The sequence below is a fragment of the Neomonachus schauinslandi genome, chromosome 16, assembly GCF_002201575.2.
Source record: "Neomonachus schauinslandi chromosome 16, ASM220157v2, whole genome shotgun sequence".
NCBI lineage: Eukaryota > Metazoa > Chordata > Mammalia > Carnivora > Phocidae > Neomonachus > Neomonachus schauinslandi.
This window is the reverse complement of record NC_058418.1, coordinates 58,105,674-58,126,506: the sequence shown is the minus strand read 5'-3', so window position 1 is coordinate 58,126,506 and position 20,833 is coordinate 58,105,674. Positions and strand designations below refer to the sequence as shown.

At 66.2% G+C, this 20,833-nt stretch overlaps 1 protein-coding gene across 1 annotated transcript; it reads right to left on the bottom strand.

Moving 5' to 3' along the window:
* Positions 1-7,673: 7,673 nt before the first annotated feature.
* ZNF469 (zinc finger protein 469) lies at positions 7,674-18,980 on the bottom strand. The gene has a single exon (XM_044922073.1). It carries the CDS (start codon positions 18,978-18,980, stop codon positions 7,674-7,676), a length of 11,307 nt encoding a protein of 3,768 aa, XP_044778008.1.
* Between the last annotated feature and the right edge of the window lie 1,853 nt (positions 18,981-20,833).

Below are 20,833 nucleotides of genomic sequence, written 5' to 3'. Positions count from 1 at the left end.
ACTGAATGAGGCCCCCCACCTGTCTGGGCTTTCCACTGGGCCTTGTTGTCACTCCCAAAGCAGGGCCTCATTACAGGATGGGGACCTGGGAGGGGGGAGGAGTCCTAGAGGAGGGGGCTGTGAGGCCCGGTGGCATCCGGGCGGGTGCTGCTGAGATGGCTGGGGACCTGCGCTGAGCAGGCTGCGGAGGGTCGGCAGGAGAGCAAGAGCCATGCCCCATCAGCGGTGCCGTCTCGGCTGCAGAAGAAGGAGTCACTTTGGCTGCTTGTTTCCCATACACAGTTTACAAACCTGAGGCCCCGAGGGAAGGACACATCCAGCTCTCCAGTGCCTTAGAGGCAGGGGTGGGTCAGGAACAGAGTCTGCTGACTAGGACCGACGACCATTTGGGGGGCTGAGTGCAAAACGAAAACGTAGAGCTTCTTGTTTAAAAATTAAGAATTTCAGGGCAGCCAAATAGCGCATTAAACCAAGCGCGGGGCCTTCCCAAGCGTGGGGCCCCACGCACCTGCATGGGTCACACAGCCCTGAAGCGCCGGGACAGTCCTGACCCAGGACAGAGCTGTTTCTGGAGCACTTTCCTCCTGAACTTTGCCCCTTCTATCTGCCCTGTCGGGTGTGTGTGGGGGGGTACCCCATGGCCCCAGAAGAGGAAACCACAGCCTGCTTAGGACCAGTGGCGATGCTGCCCCCCGGGGGGGGGTGTCTGTTGATGATGAGCACCTACTCAGGAACGAGGAGCAAGAAACACTGTCCAGAGGAAGGCCTGTGTGAGCCCAGAGTTCGAGCAACCACCTCTGCCCGGGGAGTTCAGGGTAGGCTGCCTGGAGAAGGTGACAAGCGAATGCAGCTTTGCAGGGGCCCCTGATCAGGTGGCAGAGGAGAAGCAGCGTGTGGGGTGGCTGAGAGTGTCCACCTCCATTCCCCACGGGCTGCCCATTGCGCACCCGTTTCCGCCTGCCCCTGCATGTCTGCCAGGAGCGCCAGGGCTCCCGTCCAAAAGCCCCTTTTGGGGAGAAAACAGAACTGCGTTCCGCCCGCGTGCAGGGCTGTCAGTACCCGACGTGGAGCTGGGCTGCCCAGCCGCAGCCTGGCTGTTCCTTGCTCCCTGGATCTGACTTCGGGCAGCTGCCCACTGGGGTTGCAAAGCTCCCCGGAGGCCTCCTGGGCATGGCTTTGACCGGGGTGCTGGCTCTAGGGACGATGTCATCATCGTTGTGCCCTCCACCTTTGTGAGCCCTTCCTTTGGGCTGGTTCCTATTTTCTCACGACGTCCTTGTGCTCTGCTCCAGTGGTTAGGACGTCAGAGTCACCCCCGCAGAAAGTGGCTGAGCTGGGCCTGCGACATGTAAGACTTGCTTTTAAGTACCTGGAGGGCTGTGGTGGTGGTGATGAAGACACTGAGGCTCAGAGTGGTCCTATACCTCAGACGAGGTAAAGCTGGGATGTAACCCCAGGCAGCCGAACTCCAGCGCCTGTGTGCTGAAGCCTGGCCTGGGAGCAGGGAGACCTGGGTCCAAATCCTGGCTCTGCCATTTTGGAGGGTGCGACCCTGACCAGGTCCTTAACCAATCTGGTCTTTGGTTTCCTCGTATGTAAGTGGGGGTGGGGGCGTGAACCCTCAGGGCTCCTCTGGTCTTGATGTCCTGGTCCACCTCTGCCCTCTGACCTGTGGGATGGCTGGCTGTGGGCATGTGCTGTGCTGCCCCGCCCCCCAAGGAGGGCTGCCCGAGGCTGGGCAGTTGTGGGGGGTGGGGTGGGGGGGAAGGGGCTCCCATGTGCCAGGCCCTGTACTGGTTTCTGGGCTATGACTAAGGGAGTCATAGAATATTCTGGAAACTTAAGGTGGCCCTTGAAGGATGAAGAGGATGCTCACGAAAGAGTGGAGGGCAAGGGAAGAGCAGGTGCAGAGGCTGGGGGAAGCCTGGGGCCGAGCTGACGGGGGAGTGCGTCCGGAGGCCAGGCCAGGTGAAGGGCCTTCTTTCTGAGACCCTGCCCTCCCCGTGTCGGGGACTTCACCTGCTTGTAGCCGTGATACAGTGCCGCCACCCCACCCCGCTCCAAGCCCCTATGCCCATCCCCCTGCCACTGCCCACCCTGGGGGTCCCCCATGGCCACTGCTGCCCTTGCTGCAGACTGAAGCCAGTGGGACCTTCCCAGAAGCCATTAGTGATAGCCTCGGGCTCAGCCCTGCCCCATTCGACCTTCTCCTCTGAACCTCTTCCCATGTCCTGTGGCCACAGGGCCCTTGCACAAGCTGTTCCTGCTGCCGGGTGCACCCTTCCCCAGGGAAGCCCCTCCCTGCTCCCAGACAAGATCGGGCTCTCGTCTCTGCTCCAGCTCGCAGGGCCCACGGTCTCTTCTGTCCCCGGAGCACCATCGCCTTACGCCCACGCCATGCGGCGGGCTTCCCTGGTGCGGGGCTGTGATGAGCACAAACAGTTCAGCGCACTGCCTGCTCATAACGGTGTTCTGAAGAAGGGGCTGTTAGAATTCCCACTTGCCGGAAGAGTAAACTGAGGCTCAGAGGAGTGAAGTAAGCCAGTTGCCCAAGGCCATGTAACAGGTGAGTGGCCGAGCCACGTCATCCTTGGGGAATCCACACGCTCTGTTCCAGAATGGACGCTGGTGGCCGTGTTGGAGGAAGGGGGACCCAGGTTCTGTCTGTGGCCCCTGCCAGGGCCCGGCCTCACTTCCCCACCCCCCACCCCCACACTGATCCGCCGGAGGCCCGTCCTGACATTCATCAACACTGGCTCTGTGAAGGGTTTAATTAACTTCCTGTTGGAATGGGGGGATAATGAGTTTTAAGCACCACGTGACTCCGTAAGGAGGTCAAACGGCAGCGAGGATGTCAAAATAAATTAAGTTAGGAATCAGGAGGCCGCCCGCGGGAGGGGCAGGGGAGGAGCCCAGACAGTTCTGGCAACAACGAGGTGCTGCCCTGGCCACCCTGGGCGGGCGGGCGTGGGGGGTGGGCTGCTGCCTCCGTGGCCCCCATCGCGGCGCTGGGGACCCCATCTGATCTCCGGGATGCCTGAGGGACAGAGCGAGCGGGGCTGGGACCACGCCGGACCAGCCTGGGGGTCCTCAGCGAGGCCAGCATCTCGGACATCCCGGGACAGGACGGTTCTCATCTGCAGACGGTCCTCGGGGGTTAGCGAGGGCCACCCTTCCACGCAACTGCCCACGTGTGGCCACTTCCCCGCCAGGCAAGGCTGTACTGGGCAGACAGGAAATATTATCTGGATATTTCCCAATCTCTGAGAGTTGGAGTCATGTGACATCACCAGATAGGAAATGTTCGCGTCCCCACTGGACTCCTGCCCTTCTTTCTCCTTCTCTCCCCACTGCTTCCTGCCTCCCCTCCTGCCCTACGTCCTTCCTCCCTTCTTCCCACCCCAAACACGTAGGGAACCGCTGCTTGACACAGTGCGTCACTCGGGGTCCGGCGGGAGCGGGACTGGGGCCACGGGGGAGGAGTGGGCCGTGGGGCATGTGGCAGGGTGCAATGTGCTATAAAGAAAGCAGGGAGGGGGGACGGGGCACTGCGGTGGTTCTGGAGGCCACAAAGAGGACGTGCTGGCCAGGCAAAGGCCCGAGGCCGGGGGACAGCCGTGGGGAGAGGGTCCAGGCAGCGCCAGGGAGACCTGGCTGGGTCCAGCGGGCCACGCCTCAGAGGCAGCCCCTGGCTGGACAACTTTTTGGTGACTCTCGTGTCCACTGATGGCCGGGAGAGCTGAGGTCTATAGGAGATGGTTTCCAGGTCCACCCAGGGCTCTGCTGCCCCTTCGTACTCCCCGCAGGGCACAGTACACTGCCCCAGACACGAGCCTATGGGTCTTTCAGTTTGAGCGGTTGGTCCAAGCCCACCAACCCCTGGGCCTGGGGAACGCCCCGGCCTGCCCGGCTCCCTGCCTGGGGGCTGCAGGTGAGGGGGAGGCTGTCCTGTGGGAAAGGGGCCATGGCCTTGGGCATCCAGGCCTGGAGCGGCTGGGAAGGAGAGGTGGCCCCAAGGGGCTCAGCATGCCACTCCCAGGGCTATAATCCTGCAGGGGGACCCGGGGCCCTGAGGGCACATTCCCAGGAAGTGAGCTGCCTGCTGCCTACCCAGTGGACCAGGGGAGAAACGGGGCCGGGGGGGACGTGGCTTCAGGGCTGGAGCTCCAGGGCCCACACGCGGCACATTCACAGGGGACACGGACAGGACCCAGGGGCCCCCAAGTCCCATCCTCTCGGGGTGCTTCGAGGAGCCCCAACACCAGCAAGCACCGCAGAGTTCAAAGATTCAGTCCTTCTCCGGACGCTCTTCACTCCTGAGACTGTCTCTGTGGGTCTGTTTTGGTCCCGAGTCTTCCCGCTGTGTCAGTGTGGCCGTCTACACACTCTCCCCGGGAGGCAGGATTCTGACCCCACCGTGTTCTCCGGGGTGGCAGCGGGGGGTATCCCTGAGCAGATATGCCGTGGGAAGCCTGTGGCTGTGTGGGAAGCCTCCCCCTTTATGGGGCCTGGGGGAGGAGGTGGGCATGCCTTCTCCTACCACCAGCTTCCCTCCCTCCGGTGGCCGGTCCACGGGCAGCTGCCCTGACCCCCCACATCCAGGGGCTCGCCTGTCCCGTCCCTGCACCTCCCTCACCTGGTCCCGGGAACCATCTCTCCTACCCTGTCTCTGGGCTGGTGGGGCCAAGGGGTCACTGGGGTCAGGCTTTGGGCCTAGTACAGGATGTGACTGAAAAATACAGCCACTTATGTGACCTTGTTGCTGATGTATGGTGTCCCCTTGCCCACCCTGCCTGCCTCGGGGCAGCTCCCAGAGGGACCTGCAGTCGTGGGGCGAGCAGGCACGCTGGCTTCCTAGAGGGGACGAGCCAGGCCCTCGGGGGCTCAGGGAGCTGCGGTCCCTGTATGGGGCCTGTGCCTGGGCTGCTCCCGACCCAACCCCCTTGTCTTTGTCCAGCCCTGTCCCGTGGATCAAACGGGGTGCTCTGGGGTGCATGCACAGGGCCCTCTGGAAGGCCAGGTCCCCCACTCCGGATGCAACTGTGTCACTCACCTCGCAGCGAGTCAGGGTGAGGGGCTGTTTGTCCGTGTGTGGGTCTGTGGGCCCCGGTGTCGGTGTGGGTGAAGCTGTGCAGTAAGCGGGTGTCTCTGAGCCTGTCGATGAGGTCAGGGTGCCCCCCCCCCCCCAGCCGGTCGCGGGGCCTCGGCAGCTGAGCTGCCCAAGCCACGGAGCTGGGCGAATGCTGCCACCTGCCGGCCAGGCAGGCGCCGGCCGCGTCGGAGTCGGATTTGCAATCTGGGGTGGAGCCAGGAATTTCCCTCCTGTTCCCCGGGACTGGGATGCTGCTGGTCCCTGCTGCTCCAGGTTTGGCGAGTTGAACAGAGGCGCCCAGTGCTGCAGATCCCGCCGGGCCCCAGGGGTCTGCATCCCCAAATCACCAGATGGCTGTTGCCAACACAGCTCAGACTCACTCCACCCTAACCCCAAATTCCAACCCTGAGCCCCTTTGTGCCCCCCTCTCTGAGGCCCTGCTACAGAGACCCCCGAGGAGACCAAAGACCCCAGCTCACCACAGAACCTGTCTGGAAGCCCCCCAAGGGCAGCACACAGTAGGCGTGTCCATGTGAGAGGGTGGCCCCGGGCCCCCGGGGCGGGGGCTGTATGGCTGGGAGGGGCTTGGACTGAACGGGAGCACCTGGGAAGGGTGTTTCTGGCCAAGGAAGGTGAGCAGGAGTGGGTGGGGGCCCCGTGGGCTTGGGCAGAAGTGCTGGGATCCCACGTACGGCTCCACGTGTAGGCCCCCCTCCCTGTGGCTCCCCTCCCCTCCCCCACACATATTGGGGGGCCTGCTCTGAGTGCCCCTCGTGCCCCGGGGTCAGGAGCAGGACGGATGGGTGCTTGACTCTGGACAGCCCTGCTTGCTCTCCAGGCACTTGTCCCGGATGCTGGGGTCTTTGAGGGTTGTCTTGAGGACATGGTGGGCCCCAGGGTCTGAGCCTGCGGTGGGGTGGTGTCTCCCGCTTTGGCCCTTCGTACTGCCCCTGCTGCTGTCCCGGGGCCCCCAGACTGAGCTGTGCTGATGATTTCCCGACACTTTACCTCCCCACTCTGATCCCCCAGGGGCCCCAGCCATGTCCGCGAGCCCAGGGGAGCTTGCCGCTGGGCTGCGGCTTTGTAGGGACGAAGTGTCCGCTGAAGCTGATGTTCTATGAGCCAGGCCCTGGGCGCGCGGGGGGGGCGGGGAGGGGAGGGGGGGCGGCCGGAGGACAGATGCCACAGCCAGAGGCTCTCTGTGAAAATAGTGAGGATATATTTGACAAGATGAGTTCACTACGATTCGCACAGTACAACCTCAGAGTCCCCGTGTTTTATTTATCAGCACTAAAGGCATTCTGAGTGCACACAGCACCTTCGAGAAAGGCAATTTGGGCCCAGTTTGGTCTCTTTCAAAATATCAAAATAAAAACTTTTGACACACACATTGCACCCAAGGTAAAAAAAAAAAAAAAAACCAAAACAGAACGACACAAACCACGAACCTCAGAGACACCTAAGAACAGAAGGAAGCCTCTCCTACCCTCCTGCCCCCTTTGAAGACACGATTCCATCAACAGGACATGCGCGCCAACCCCTGGGTCATGTCAGTGCATGAGATGCCTCCCTGACTGGGCCGCGGCGCCACGCCCCGGCCCACAGTGTCCCACTTGGCTGCTCCGACCGCGGGCCACGACCCCCCCAGGGGGCTGGAGCCTGCTGGCAGCCAGGGAGCCAGCAAAAGACTTGTTGGGGCCGCCGGTGTTCGTGGGCCATCGTGCGCCTCCCCAGCCGGTTCCCCGCCCCATCCCTCAGGTGAAACGCACCAAGGAAGCCTGAATTCACATTACAACATGAAATAGCACCAGAAATTCAGAGTAAAATTGCTGATACTTGCAGCGGAGAGCTCCTTGTGAGGAGGAAGGCTCTAGAAAGGGCATCGGCAGAGGCCATGGGACTAGGGATGGAGACCCGGCGACGGTGGGAGCCGGCTGGTGAGCAGCTTTCTCCACGTTCCTGACGGGAACCCAGTCCCCAGGGGTCAAGGTGCACCGGAGACCGGCGTTTCTGTCAGCAGCCCAGACAGCGGCCGCCACCACCCCGCGGTCAGAGAAGCCTGATGCGCCCTGGGGGCCCACAAACAGCTCTCGCAGGGGACAGCCCTGCCCCCGCACGCGGCCTCGAAACCATTCCAGCAACAGCAGCAAGAAGACTAAGGGGAGCCTGCCGCCACAGGCAGGCAGCCTCGGCTCGCTTCCCTGCTAGATGACATGGGGGGAGCCCCGTGCAAACCTTCAGATGAGGCGTCTGTGGACTACTGCGCCTGGGCAATGGGGCACACGGGCCGGGGGCGGCTTGCTCTTCGAGTTCTGGTACCGAGAAAAGAGCTGCGTGGTCTCCAAGGGGCTCACCCTCACCTTCCATCTAGAAAGGGACTGCTGTCCACCCCAGGCCCTGCTCAAAGTATCGCAGTCTCAGCCCTAACGCCAGACTCCGAGCGCTTGCGTACGTCAGGCGGATCGCCATGTGGCCCCCGTCCAACACCCTCAGAGGACTGGGGCTTGTCAGCATAGACAGGAGCCCCCACGTGCCGGGCGGCTCCAAGCCCTGCTCCCAGGTACTCACTCGTGGCTATAAATTACTCGGGAGGGTCCTTCTTTAACGGGATCTTGAAGCTGGTCAGTCTCTGCCCAAAGAGCTGGCTGAGGAGGTCGTTCTGGGACGCAGCGGTCCTGCAGGCACGGGGGTCGGCAGGTTCAGCACCGTGGACAGCTCTGTCCCTCTTGGGGGGTCTGTGCAGGGGTCTCCCCTGGGGGCAGGCCTTGCCCTGCCCCTCCTTGCTGCGTCTGCAGTCCCCGTGGGTGTGTCTGGGGCCCACCTGCCCTTGCTCCGAGTGCTGGGGTGGCATTGTGCTGTTCCGGCTCCCGGGCCTGGCCTTGGTGGGGAGCACACGGCTGGGTGTCGCCTGCTTTCGGGGGGCCCGGGGCGGCTTTTCAGGGACCAACCGGGCTCTCCCCAAGCTCCCCACACTGTCACTCCTGCTTGGCCCCGGGGCCCGGCCCTTCCTTTTCTTCTCGCTGACCTCCCTGTCCTCCCTGGTGCCCGGGCTCCCTCGGGGCCCCTGGTCACTGGCTTCCCTTGGCCCCTTGGGAGAGCCCTTGGCTCGAGGAGGGTGCTTGTCTGGGGCGGGGCCCTGGCCTGGGCAGTTGGGCTTGGCTGGAGTGGTGGCCCTCTCACTCTGGAGCTGCCCGCTGGCTGGCTGGGGCTGGCTGCCCCCTGCTGTCTTGGTGCTGTGCCGTGGGCCTCCACCGCCCTGGGAGTTGGGGCTCGGCTTGGCTTTGAGGGTGGTGGGCTTTGGCCTGTCCTCAGTGCCATGGGCAAGCTCTCTGGGTGTCGGACTGGCCGCGACCTTCTTCGGTTGTACCGGGAACCTGGGAGCTTTGCTGGGGGTGAGCAAAGCCAACCTGTCCTTTGACGAACTCCGGCAGCCCCAAGGCTTGATGGCACTGCCCTTGTGGGAGGGGCCCCCTGTGCCCCCCTCAGGCACCATGTGGCCTGTGGACACCTGCTTCTCCTTCTGGAGCAGGGAGGGGGCTTCCAGGCAATGGTCAGGGGCACTCGGGGTCCTGCGTTTCCCTGAGAATGGGCCAGTAGCCCTCTTTTCCTCTACATCTTGGCCTCTGGCCCCCGGCCGGGGCACAGACCCCCCCAGCGGGAGAGCCTGCTGGAGAAGAGGCCCAGAGCTGCCCGGAGAAGCCTCACCTTCAGACCTCCCCAGGGCCCCATCCGGCTTGTGGACACCTTGACCGTCAGCGGAGGCTGCTGGGAAAGGAGACAGAGCTGGGGGCGGCAGTTCCTGGAGGTCAGAGGGCACGTCACCCCCTGTGACCGGGTGGGCCACGGGCTCTACAGGCCTCTCCGGGGTCCTGGGCTGCCCCTTGGTCGTGCCAGGAGCCGCCTCTGGGCAGGGCTGGAGCAGGGCTGCGAGTGACCCCTCGCTCTGGGGGGGGCTGCGGCCCCAGGACAGAGGCCCGTTGGCGCCGGGCGCCGCCACCCTGCGCCGTTTGCTGGGCAGGGTGCCCTCGCGGGCCGGCGCCTTCTGGCCGGGGGCGCCAGGCCGCCGCACGCCGCGGAACGTGAAGGGCTGCTGCCCGCCCCTCAGGTGCTTGTCCATGTGGCGGTCAAACTGCTCCTTCTTGGCAAAGGTGTAGTTGCAGGAGCTGCAAACGAAGGAGCGCTTGCTGATGTGCGTGACGTCGGCACAGAGCTCACAGGCGTAGAGCGGGGTGTGCGGCAGCTCCAGCTCCCCCCGCACCCCGTGCGCCCTGCCCAGGTGCGCGCGCAGCGCCTGGGGCTCCGGGTAGACGCGTGGGCACTGGGGGCACAGGTAGACGCGCTGAGGGCTGTGTACCGCCAGGTGGCGCTGCAGCTTGAAGGGTTTGGGGAACCGCTTTCCACAGTGGTGGCAGTCCCGGGACGGGTCTTTGCAGCCCTGGTGCACGGGGAGGGCTTGCAGGAGCGGCTCGCTGCCGGAGCAGGGCTCAGGGGCCAGGCTGGGGGACGTCTTGCAGGGGCCGCTGGGAAGACTGGGGTTCCCGCAGGCCGTCGGGCTGCTGTCAGCCAAAGCCCTGTCCGGTGGGTCGTGGGTAGGAGGCTTGGGTTCCACCCTGCCCCTCTGGAAGTCCTTCCCGGGCCCTTGCCGTCTCCCGGACGCCTCTGCGGGGCCCCCGCTGGACTTGCCCGTCGACCGTCTGCCCCCACTGGGTCTGGACGCCTGTCCCGTGATGCTGCCCAGGAAGCGAGCGACACTTCGGCCCCCCTCCCAGTCCCCGAGGGGCCCTCGCCCCTGCCCCTTGCGGGCGAACCGCAGGGCGTGCTCCCGCAGGTGCTCGTTGTACATCCAGACGTCGGCGACCTCCCTCAGGCACATGCCGCAGGCCCAGCGCCCCGCCTTGCTCTGCACGTGCTTCTCCTGCAGGTGCTCCCGCAGCAACTCGCGGGAGCCGAACCTGCGCTCCACACACATGTAGCAGGTGGGGGGTGGCGTGGGGCTGTGGGCCAGCTTGTGGAGGTCCAGCTCGCCCAGGCCACCGAAGCGCTGGAAACACACCTTGCACTTGTAGGACGCCCTCCTGGCCTTGGCGTGCTGCTCCCTGCCCGGCGCCCCTCCTGCCCCAGCTGCACCCGCCACCCTTGGGCTCTGCGGCTCCTGGGGGCTCACCGTGGCCCCGAAGTCCAGGAAGCTCGTGCTGAGGACACCCACGGGGTCGTCACAGGGCGTCAGGAAGCACAGGTCTCGCACCTCCAGTTTGGCGCTGAGCATCTCAAGGTCCACAGCGTTCCCGGGAAGCCCACAGTCGTAGCGTTCTTGCTCCAGGTCGGGGGGCTCTGGGCTCTTGTCTCCTAGAGAAGAGGCCATCCCTTCGGCGGGGGCCTGCAGGTCCAGGTCTCGCCAAGAGGCCGGGACCATGTGCAGTTCGGGAATGTTCTCTGACCGGTGGTCCTCAGTGTGGCGGGGGGGCACGCCCTCCGCACAGTCCACCTCTGGGTTGGCCTCCAGGGCCCACAGGCTGGGGCTGGGGGCCCAGGGGTCAATGCCGGGCACCTTGCTGCTCAGGAAGCCCTCCAGCAGGAAGGACTCTGGCAGACCCGTGGCCTCGTCACCCCACGGGTCCTCGTGGGAGAGGCAGAGTGAGCCCGAGTCGCTGAGGTCTGTGGGCAGGCGGGTGGAGGCCAGCATGACGCTGCTCCCCACCTCGCCGTGGGGTTCCAGCGGGGGCGGGGCCCTCAGCTTTTTACAGCGCTTGCCGTAGACACGGGGGTTCTTCTTCCGAGTCAAGCGGTCGCCCAGAGGGAAGAGCTGCGAAAAGGAGGCTTCGTCATCAAACACGCTCAGAGAGTCCCCGAGACCCGGGCTGGGGGCTTCAGGAGTGGCGCCCGCACGCTCCTGGACCCCGACCTGCGCTTCTGGGTTGTGCAGGGGGCTCGGGGGGCAGCTGCCAGTCTCCCGAGGGCCTGGGGGGCTTGCGGGGCGTCTGTGCCCCTCCCCGACTCCTTGCCCTGACCTGCTCTCCGCTGCTCTGCGGTCCCCTGCAGGCTCAGTCCCGGCTGCCCACGATAGCTCTTTGTAGACATCCAATGTTCCAGCCTCCCTGGGTCCCCAGCACCCCCTGGCCACAGCTATCTTCTGTCCCCCCGGCCCGTCTCCAGGAGGCGCCCACTGCATCCCCTCCGCACGGGCCATCCAATCCCCGGGTGACCTCTGTGCTGGCGTCTCCTCTGGGTCTGTGTCCACTGTGTTCTCCGTCACCGAGGGCCAGGAGGCGTCGGCGTCCGGCTGGGCCCGCGCTGAGAGGGGGCCGCCTGGAGGCCCCGGGGGACTGGCGGTTGTGGATGGACCCCGGCGGCTTCTGTCTGAAATCACACCTGGACAGACTGGAGGACTCCTCGCCTTCCGGAACCTTCTTGCTCTGGGCTTTCTGCCCTCCTCCTGCGACTTCCCCTCCGACTTGCTGGGGACGTCCTCGGGCACCCTGCCCCGCCGCTGGCTGCCTCCTTGGTCTGCCTGTTTGGGACTGCGCTTGTCCCTCACCAGCTGGCCCTGCTTCCTGGGCTCTGCAGGCCTCATGTCCACTCCTGGCTTGGCCGGGCCTGGGGGGTGTGGCTCCCGGCTGGGGGAGCAGCCTAGGGTGTCCCCCGCACGGAGTCCCCTGGCCGTCTGAGGGCCTGACGCGTCCTCAGAAGCCTCTGCACCCCGGTCAGGACGCGGCCCAATGGCATGGCTGGGACCGCTCTGCGCCTGCTTTGGCTTCTTCCCAGATGCCCTGCGGCTTTCCTTCCCGGGGGGCTGGCACGCCTGGGGCCGGGGGCCGGGCGGGGTGGGGGGCCCCCTGTGCTTCCTGGCTTTGTGGCGGCTCAGGCCCGGCCTGGAGCGGAAGGAGGCTGCGCACACTTCACAGGTCGCAGACCGCCTGCCGGGGGCCCGGTCCTCCCGGGGGCCAGTGTCTGTGGACACAGGCTTCTGTCTGGTGCCCTGCGGACTGAGGGGGTCCCTCTGGGGTGTGCAGTGAACAGTTCTGACGCTCTGGGGGGAGCTGGGTCTGGAGTCCTGGGCTGTGCTGCTGGGAGATGTGGTTCTGCCCCGGCGGAGCTCCGTGGACGGGCAGGTGATGGCGGGGTCTGTGGTGTCAGCTCCAGGGGCCGTCATGGCTCCAGAGCAGCTGGCCCCCGCCTCGCCTTCCTGGCAGGCCCAGGAATCTGGCCCCATGGGCCCCCGTGTGGAAGGGTCAGCGGGCACAGCGGTGACACCCTGGCCTTCCCCGTTCCCTGGGGGGTCTGGGGAGACGGGGCCCGTGGGCATCCTGCTGGGGCTGGTGTGGGGTGGGGCTCCCCCGCCGTGGCGGTCTGGATGGTTGACCCCGGGGCCTCTGACTGGCCCTGTGCCATCTGTGGTGGGAACGTCGGGCAGGGCAGGGGCATTCATGGTCCCTCTCGGGGAGGTGGGCCTCACGGGGGGAGAACAGGTGACAGAGGCAGGACAGCTCCTTGGCTTCTCCTTTCTGGAACTCTCTAGAGGTCCTGACATGCTGCCTTCAGGGCGGTCCTCCCCCTGGGCAGGAGTGAAGACACTGATGAAGCCAGGCTGGCCCGAGGGAGGGTCCTGCAGGGGGCCGTGGTTCCCTAGGAGGGGGTGGTGAGCCAGGCTTTCCTTGAAGCCACAGGGGCTTGTCCTCAAAGATGGGGGAGCTGCTGCAGGTGGCCCGGCCCCAGCGTCTGTGCTGGCTGGGGTGCCGTCGGCCCTTTGCGGAGCGGGCCGGGCAGGAGAAGGGGCTGGGAGGGGCTGCGGGCTGGCGGGATCCCCGCAGGACGGAGCGGCTGGCAGCAGCCCCCTCAGCCCACCCAAAGGTCCCGTAGGAGGGTCTTCCTGGGGCAAGGGCTCCAGGCCGAAGGGAATGGAGGTGGCTGCAGAAGCAGGCAAGGGGACACAGGTGGTCAGGTCCCCGATGTGGGGAGCAGGGCTGTCTCCAGCGAGCAGCGGCTGCTTCTCAAGGCCTGGGCTGGCCGCCTCCTCTGAAGTCCAGGCTTCAGGCCCATTTTGGACGTGGGCTGCTACCAAGGCCGGTACCGAAGATTCTGCATCAGGCGAGGTAGGGCTTGGGGTGGCCCAGGCCTCTTTTTGAAGGCCCAAGACCAGGCCGTTTCCCTGGAGCTGTCCCCCTAGGTGGTCCAGGGCAGTCTCACCATCAGCACTGACCATGAGGAGGTTGTCCAGCCCCACTGGACTCCCCCACTTATCTGGCTGCAGTCTGCTGGCTCTGTCTTGGTCCTCGGGCTTCTCAGCCTGGCTGAGGGAGTCCAGATGTCCATCAGCCTCAGGCGCCAACTGACATCTGGCCGCTGCAGGGACATCCTGGGTGGGGCTGCAGGCCACGTCCCCACCTTCCACGCTGTCCCCTTCTAGATCTGAAGGCTCACTGCACCGAGGGCTCTGGGTGTCAGCAGGTGGGGGCCCCTGTGAGCCCAGGGCGTCCTCTTCCTTCCCAGCTGCTCTGGCCACCAAGAGCTGCAGTTGACGGAGGGGGCTCGTGGCTGGGTCCTGGGGCCTCCTGCCAGGACTGCTGTTGGGCATGCAGGCAGGACTTGGGGAGGCCCCCACGGCTACAGACTCCTCATTACCCTTAAGGCCAGTGCCCCCTGCCCCAGCGTGGGGGAGGCCTGCTCCTTCTGGCTGGCTTGCCCTGCTTACAGAGTATCCTTTGGGGGTGTCACTATGACTGATACCACAAGACGGGGTGGCCCCCTGAGGCACCAAGCCGGGTGCCAGATGGGCGAGTGGGCTGCCAAACGCTTCCCGCTCAGGGGGCTCTTGGCAGGGCCCACCTGCCTGTGAGCAGGGAGGCAGTAGCAGGGTGTGGCTTGGCTGCATCTTGGCAGCCCCGTTATTTTTCAGACGTAACGGCTCACGGCTTGGGCTGCACTTGGCTAAGCTCCTCACGTCCAGTGGAGGCTTGAACAGTTTCCCAGAGCCGGGCAGAGAGACTTCCGCGTGGACCCCGCAGTCCCCTTCGGGCTTGGGGGGCCCTGTCTCCGAGACTCTGGCTCTCTGTACTGCTTGGAAGTTGCGGTCAGCCCCACGGAGGGTTCCGGGAGCCCCAGACGCCCCTTCTGAATGCGCAGGGGGGGAAAGGGCTGCTTCTCCTGGGTGGGGGGAGGGCCACTCCTCCCGGGTGCTCCCTGGCCCCCCTTCCCTGGTGGCCACTGCTGTTTCTGCCCCTTCTGGGCATGGAGTCAACTCCCCAAGGCCGGTGAGGTCGGCCTCGGACAAGGTGTCCCCGGGGGGCGAGGCGGCCTGGTGCGTGGACAGAGGGGCCCCTGTGCCCGCGTGCGTCCTGCCCGCCTGCCCAGCCGCGCAAGGCAGTTCTGGGGCCTCGGGCACCCCTTTACTCTGCAGCTGACTCTCTAATTCGGCGACCAGTCTTTTGATTTCTAACTCATCTTCGGACAGGTTGCCCATAAAAGTGAGGCCACATTCGCTGAGCTTGCCAGGCAGAAGTGGAGGGCTGGTGGCCACTGCCCTTTCCCCGGGGCACCTCCTACTGAACGCCTTTTCCCCCAGGAGGTCAGGAAGATGACCCATGTGGCTGGCCAGCATTGGGGACTCCTCCAGCAGGGACCAGCTCTTGTTGGGCAGAAGCGGGGAGTATGGTGGCTCTAACTGGGGTCTCCTTGGGGGAGGGTCTGCGCACACCAACAGGGAGTGGGTGTCTCTGCTTCTAGACAGGCTGCTGTAGGCGGGCGGGTCAAATCTGCCCACAGGCAGCCCCGGGAAGAGTGGTGTGGGCTCCAAAGTCAGCGGTGATTCGGCTTTGCTGGGGCCCCCGTGGGTGGCGTAGGGTGTACTCCTGGGTGGTTTTGGCTCGAGGGCACTGGCGTCCACACCGTCCTGGGGCAGGCGCGTGCCGCCGGCCGGCGGAGCATCTGGAGCTAAGGACTTGGAGTAGAGGTCTTCTTGGAGACAGCCAGGCAAGTCTTTGGGTCCGAGGAACAATTTGCTAGGGAGGCTGCTGTAGGGCTGGGGCCCCTTTTTGGCAAGTGGAAGCCCCACAGAGTCTCCGTTAAGAAGAGCAGGGCCGCAGCCAAGATCAGGGGTCTTCAAAAAGAGGGCACCCGATTCAAGGTAGGCGGTGTCAGCGGCGTGAGTGACCGGCACCAGCAGCTCTCCTGGTGGGTAGGCAGGGGGGTCCTCTGTGTCCCGGGAGATGGGTGGCTCCGTGCACTGGGTAGCGCCCGGCAGACTCCCATGGGACACCTGGGGGTCCTCTCTGCCCGGCTCCGGTGGCTCCGGGGCTGGGGGGCAGGGGCTCCCCTCCCTACAGGAGGCTGGAGAAGAGCTCGGAGGCTCTCTGGGGAGTTCTGTGGCATCTGGGGGGAGCTCCTCAGCAGTTCCGGGGTGCTTGGTCTCCCCGGGGGAGTCTAGTGCCAGACGGTTCTCCTCTGGGGTCTTGGCGCTGGCAGGAACCTGCAGGAGATGCTTGGAGGCTCCCTCCTCAGGGCTGGGGGAGCCCCTGACCTGGGTGGCTTCCTGCCGCACGACCGTCCTGGGTTTCTGCAGCCCCCCATCCTCCTTGGGACCCGGGGTCACGTCCACTTCCTTCCGCTTCGTGCCTCGGCGCCAGCGCCGGCAGCCCTGGCGGGGCCGGCCTCGGAGACGGGAGCCGTGCGGGTGCGGCCGCGAGCGGTCCTCCTCCTCGGACTCGGAGGCACAGGTGAGCTCTGGGAGCCCCTGCTCTGTGCTGCTGGGCGCCGGCCTCGAGGGTCCCAGGGGGAGGCGCTGGCCTGGCCGCCTGTGGTGCTTGTTCTTCTGCTGAACGATTTTGTGGATGAGCTCCTTGCTCCAGGTGCCGCCCCGCAGCCGCCTCCTCCTGGAGTCCTGCCCCGGGGACAGGCGGAGGCGCTGCGAGCTCCTGGTCTCCACTGGGAGGGCCTGCCTGGCAGGAGCTGCGAGGCTCCTGGCAGCGGGGGTCCTGAGGTCCCGGGGGCGGGGCAGAGGTGCCTCAGCCCCGGGGCTTTTCCTCCTTGGCCTCAGGCAAGCGGCTAGGGGGCCCTTCCGGCTCTTGGTGGAACTGGACGTGTTCAGATCTTTTTGCAACAACTTAAACCGCTTCCCTCTCCTCTGCTGGCTGGCCAGGCCAGCCCCGTCAGCCTCCGTGGGTGCTGGGCCCAGGGAGCGGGTTTTGGGCCGGCTGCGGGCCAGGCAGCCTGCATTCCCAGGGCAGGGGGCCTGGGGCTCCTGCGGGGCGGCCTTGCCCCGGAACGGGGGCTGGGCTTTGTTCTCCGGCATTGTCCCCACCCTGGTCTTGGGGGGCTGCCCGGCACCAGGACCTCTGGGGCCCGAAGGCTCCTCGTCAGTGAAGACGTCGATAAAGCTGCTGTCGATCTCAGGGTTGTCCGACTGGTACCCCAGGCCGTTGAGCGCCTCGGTGATGAGGCTGTCCAGCTTGGCGTCGTCCTCGGGGTCCAGGTCCGCGGCAGGGAGGGGGAAGGGGGCGGTGGCCAGGCCGGGCAGGAAGCTGGTCCTCAGGGGGTCCTCTTTGCTGTCGGCCCGGAGGTCCCCACCTAGCAGGAAGGGGCCCGTCTTGGGGTGGCTGAGCAGGCTGGGGTTCCCGCCAGCTGGGGCTTTGGGGGTAGCGGGGGGGCCGGGGAGGCCGTCCTTGGCCCTGGCCAGGAGCGCGCGGCAGAACTGCCGGTGGCCCAGGAAGGCGGCGAGACTGCTGTAGTTCTGGTCACACTGCCTGCAGGTGAGCAACACGTCCAGCTGGTCCAGGCTGGCGCTGCTCAGGGGGAAGTGGTGGGCGGGGTAGGGGGGTGGCTCCCGGGGGAAGCCCTCCAGCCCGCCGCCGCTGCCCACCTCGGGGCCTGAGCCTGCAAAGGGGGCCTCCTCTAGGCATTTGAAGGTGCCCTCGGCCCCCAGCCCCTCCGCGGCGGGGAAAGGGAAGGCTCCGGTGGGCTCTGGCTGGTAGTGCATGGGGACGGTGTGTGGGGGCTCGGGGGACGGGTAGGGGCTGCTGGTCTCTGGGGGGTGAGCGGGGCCGTGGAAGAAGGCGGGGGGCCCGCGTGGGCCAGGGGCCTGGCTCTCCTCCGAGCTGGGGTTGGCTGGGCTGCCGGATAGCGGGGACAGCGAGGAACAGGAGCTGTTGCTGGCCGTGTTGGTGGCAGGTGAGGGCAGCGGGGACTCGCAGGGAGAGGCGCCCACCACTCTGGGTGGGGGCAGGCCGGGGGTCGCCCGGGGTGAGACCTGGGACTGGGCCACCCCAAAGAACAGGGGCTGGGCTCCGGGGTCCTTCAGCCCGTTGTAGGCAAACAGGCCCGGGGAGCCGCCACCGTGCCGGCCTGGGCTGTTTCTCAGAACAGCCACCTTCTCCACGGGCCCGGGAGTCTTGCCGGCAGCACCCAGGGCTCCCTGGCTGCCCCCCTGCCACTCGGGGGTCCCTGCGGGGAAAGGCAGCTGGCTCAGCACCTCCATGCGGTGGTGGCTGAGCCCGGTGGCTGGGAGCACCTGCGGCCAGGGCAGCGGGGGGCTCCGGGGGAGGCCAAGGCGTGGGCCCAGGCTGGCCTGGCCTTCAAAGAAGGCGTTCCTGGTAGTGGCTGGGGGGCCCAGGGGAGGTGTGGGGTAAGGGGCTGCAGCAGGGTCCCACAGCTGGGGCAGTCTGGTAGGCAGGGGCCCTGGGGTGGCCAGCTCCGTGTCCAGAGACCCTGGGCTGGTCCCCACTCCGCTGGCCCCAGGGCTGCCATAGGTCTGCCCAGGAAAGTGCCTCTGTGACAGAGAGTTTGGGGGCCCCCTGGGGCTTCCCAGCCTGTCGTCGTGGGCCGAAGGCGGTCTCTCAGGGAGGGCTTTGGTCAGGCTATTGTGCAAACTGTCCGGAAAGGTGGCTGTGCTCTCCGAGAAGGGGCTGGGGGCTGGGGGAGCAGCACCAGGTTGTGGAGGAGCACAGCCGAGGTCACTGGGGGGGTCAAGGCCGGGCCGGCCAGGGTAGCAGGCTGGGGGTTGGGGAGCGGGCCGGGCAGGCAGGGGGTAGCCTGGGCCCACCGCCTCCTCTGGCCATGCTCCCCTGGGCTGGCCGAAGGCAAACACCAGCGCTCTCTCCCCGTACTCGGGTGGGACTGTGTCCTCGGGGAACGGTTTCGGGCCAGGCCCGTGCAGTGCCTGGAAGGGGTACTGGAAGGAGGCCGCCCTGGGGCCATCCCCTTCAGGAAAGGGCTCCGGCTTGGCCGCAGGGACCTTGAATCTAGCACCTGGGAAGCTGTTCTCGACAGTGGGAGGCCAGCTGTCAGCCCCGCCGGCCTGGAATCCCGAGTAGGAGGCTGGCCTGCTGCCCGGGGGGGCCCTGAGGGGTGGGGGCCCGGAGGTGGCATTCGGTGAGGTATAGTCGGTGGAGGTAAAGCTGGAGGGGGTCTCCTGGAAGCACCTCTGGAAACTGAGCTCTTCTGGGGTAGGTGGGGCCTTCGCCTCTGGGGGCCCGGGGTCCTCGCCCTGTGGGCCCTCAGGAGTCTTGTCCAGGGTGGGTCTGGCCCTTGAGCCGGAAATGTTCAGATTATAGAGCTGCTGGGGGCTGCCGTCTGCCCTGCGGGCCTGCTGAATGACCGCCTGCGTGTGGCTCCTCCCCGGTGGGGCCCGGGGGCTGCCTCCCTTCCCCGGGGGGCTGCTCAGGGACTGGGTTCTCAGGAGCGGGGCCTTGGGCTCCACCTCCCCGGCCTGCCACAGCTGGGATTCTGGAGGCTCCACCGCCTGGGCCCTGTTGCCCGTGGCCTTGGCGCTCCTGCTGGCTGGGGCACCGTCCTCACCGGGGGGCTGGGCAGAGCCCCCCGTGCCACCCGCTGTTTGGCAGGGCTGCAGGTCTCGGGTCATGGTTGGGGGCGGTGCTCGGCGGGGCTGCTCCCCGGGCATGGCCCCTCCTTCTGGGCGCTGGGAGGACGTGGTGGTCTGAGGGGGCCCCTGGAGAAGCCTGTTCTCATGGTCCTGAATGGAGCCTGCAAGGAAAGCACAGGGTGAGGCGGGTGCTCTGGGGGCTGCACAGGAGCCGCTGCCCTAAGGGGAGGCTTCCCTTTGGGGCAGAGAGGGTCCGAGAAGACCCCTGGCTGCCCTCAAACCAGCCCTCCTAGGTCCCAGCCAGGCCACGAGTGGAAGGGCCCGTGTGACATATAAGGCCCCCGACCTGCAGAGCCCCCACAGCGGGGGCCATCGGCACAGCCTGAGAGAAACCCAGGGAGACTGGGGAACAGCCCAGGGAGGAGGATGGGGCAGCCTTCCCTGCCTGGCGCTGTGGGAACTGAGGAGGTGAGGCTGTGCTCGCAGAGTCTGTCCCTGGCGCGACTGGCCCTGCCTGGGGGACCCTCTAGTCAGCCCCCAGAGGGTGGGGCCTGCACATGCATTTCCAGGCAGCGCCAGGCTCCGCTGGTGCCCCCTCCCTGTGCGTGGAGACCTGCCCAGGGGCTGCCCCACTGAGGAGGGGTGTCGTGCCTGATTTGGGGCACAAGCGCCCCTCAGTCTCCTGGGAGGTACTGCCCCCAACCCCAGAGGCCCCCCCCATACCCCATCACCCTCCTAAGCAGCAGCCTCACCCCCTCCTCCGGCCTGCTGCGTGGGGCCCGTCCTCCACTCCCCTTTCCCTCTGGGACTGGGAGACCTTGCGGCAAAGGCTGACGTTTGTCAAATGAATCTGTGATGCTAAGAGTAGCACTGTGCTCCTGAGCTCCGCTGTGGGCTGGGGCACTGAGCACTTTCTGTCAGGTCCTTCTGTTCTCACGCCGGCTTGGGAGGCCAGAACTGGTACCACGAGCCCTGGGTGATGGGTGAGGAGTGGAGACAGGGGCCTCGGTGCTGGTGGGGGGCACTGGGTCCCTGGGATCTCCACAGGGCCCCATCTCCAGGCTGGGCGGTGCCGCACACGGTCCACACACGTGCTCAGGGCCAGGACCCCGGCAGAGCCCCCTGCGCTCCAGAGCGGCATGGCCTGGGGAGGGGGCAGGGCCCTCCTGGACGTTCCCAGCTCGGCCACTGACCTGCCATGTGACTGCCGGCAAGGCCCTCAGCGTCCCTGCCCCTGGGACATGGGGGTCTCGGTGGAGCCCCCGGCTGGTGCAGAAGACATTGGTGGCTGTGCCCCAAGGGCAGAACGGACCCCTCGAAGAATGTATGCTCTTGGTGTGGTTTGCTGACTAGTTGTGTTTCCGCGGAGCCCGGGCCCCAGGTCTGGGGTCTTGCCCGGGTCTGGGGTCCTGCACACAGAGGCTCTCACAGCTGCGGGAAGGTCAGCTCCCACACCCTTGACCTTGTAGGGATGGTTCATGGTGACTCCCCCACCAGGTGGCCCTAAGGTTCAACGGTCACATAAGCTGGCTGGGTGCCTGGTACACGGGGGCGCTCCCCAGGGCAGGCCGGCACCTCCCCGAGCCTCAGTGTCCCCTCTGTGCAGGGGCTTCCCAGAAGCTGCCTGGGGTCTGTGGCCCCCCAGGCTGCGGCACCGCCTTGGAGCAGGGTGACCTGGGCAACCTATGTGGGTTTTTAAGGGGGAACAGAAGCGTCTGGCCCCACAGCCCACCTCCTTCGGGGCGCACGCATCACTATGAAGGCCAGCACCCCAAGCTCTGCTCAGAAGGCTCCCTCTGGGGCTCTGGGGAGGAGAGGGAATTATTACTCAAGATTCTGCCTTCCCTGTGGAAGGACCGTCCCAGCCTGTCCCCCTGCCAGCAGGCTTGGCCACACGGCTCGATGTGGCCACTAGATGTGAGCAGCAGAGA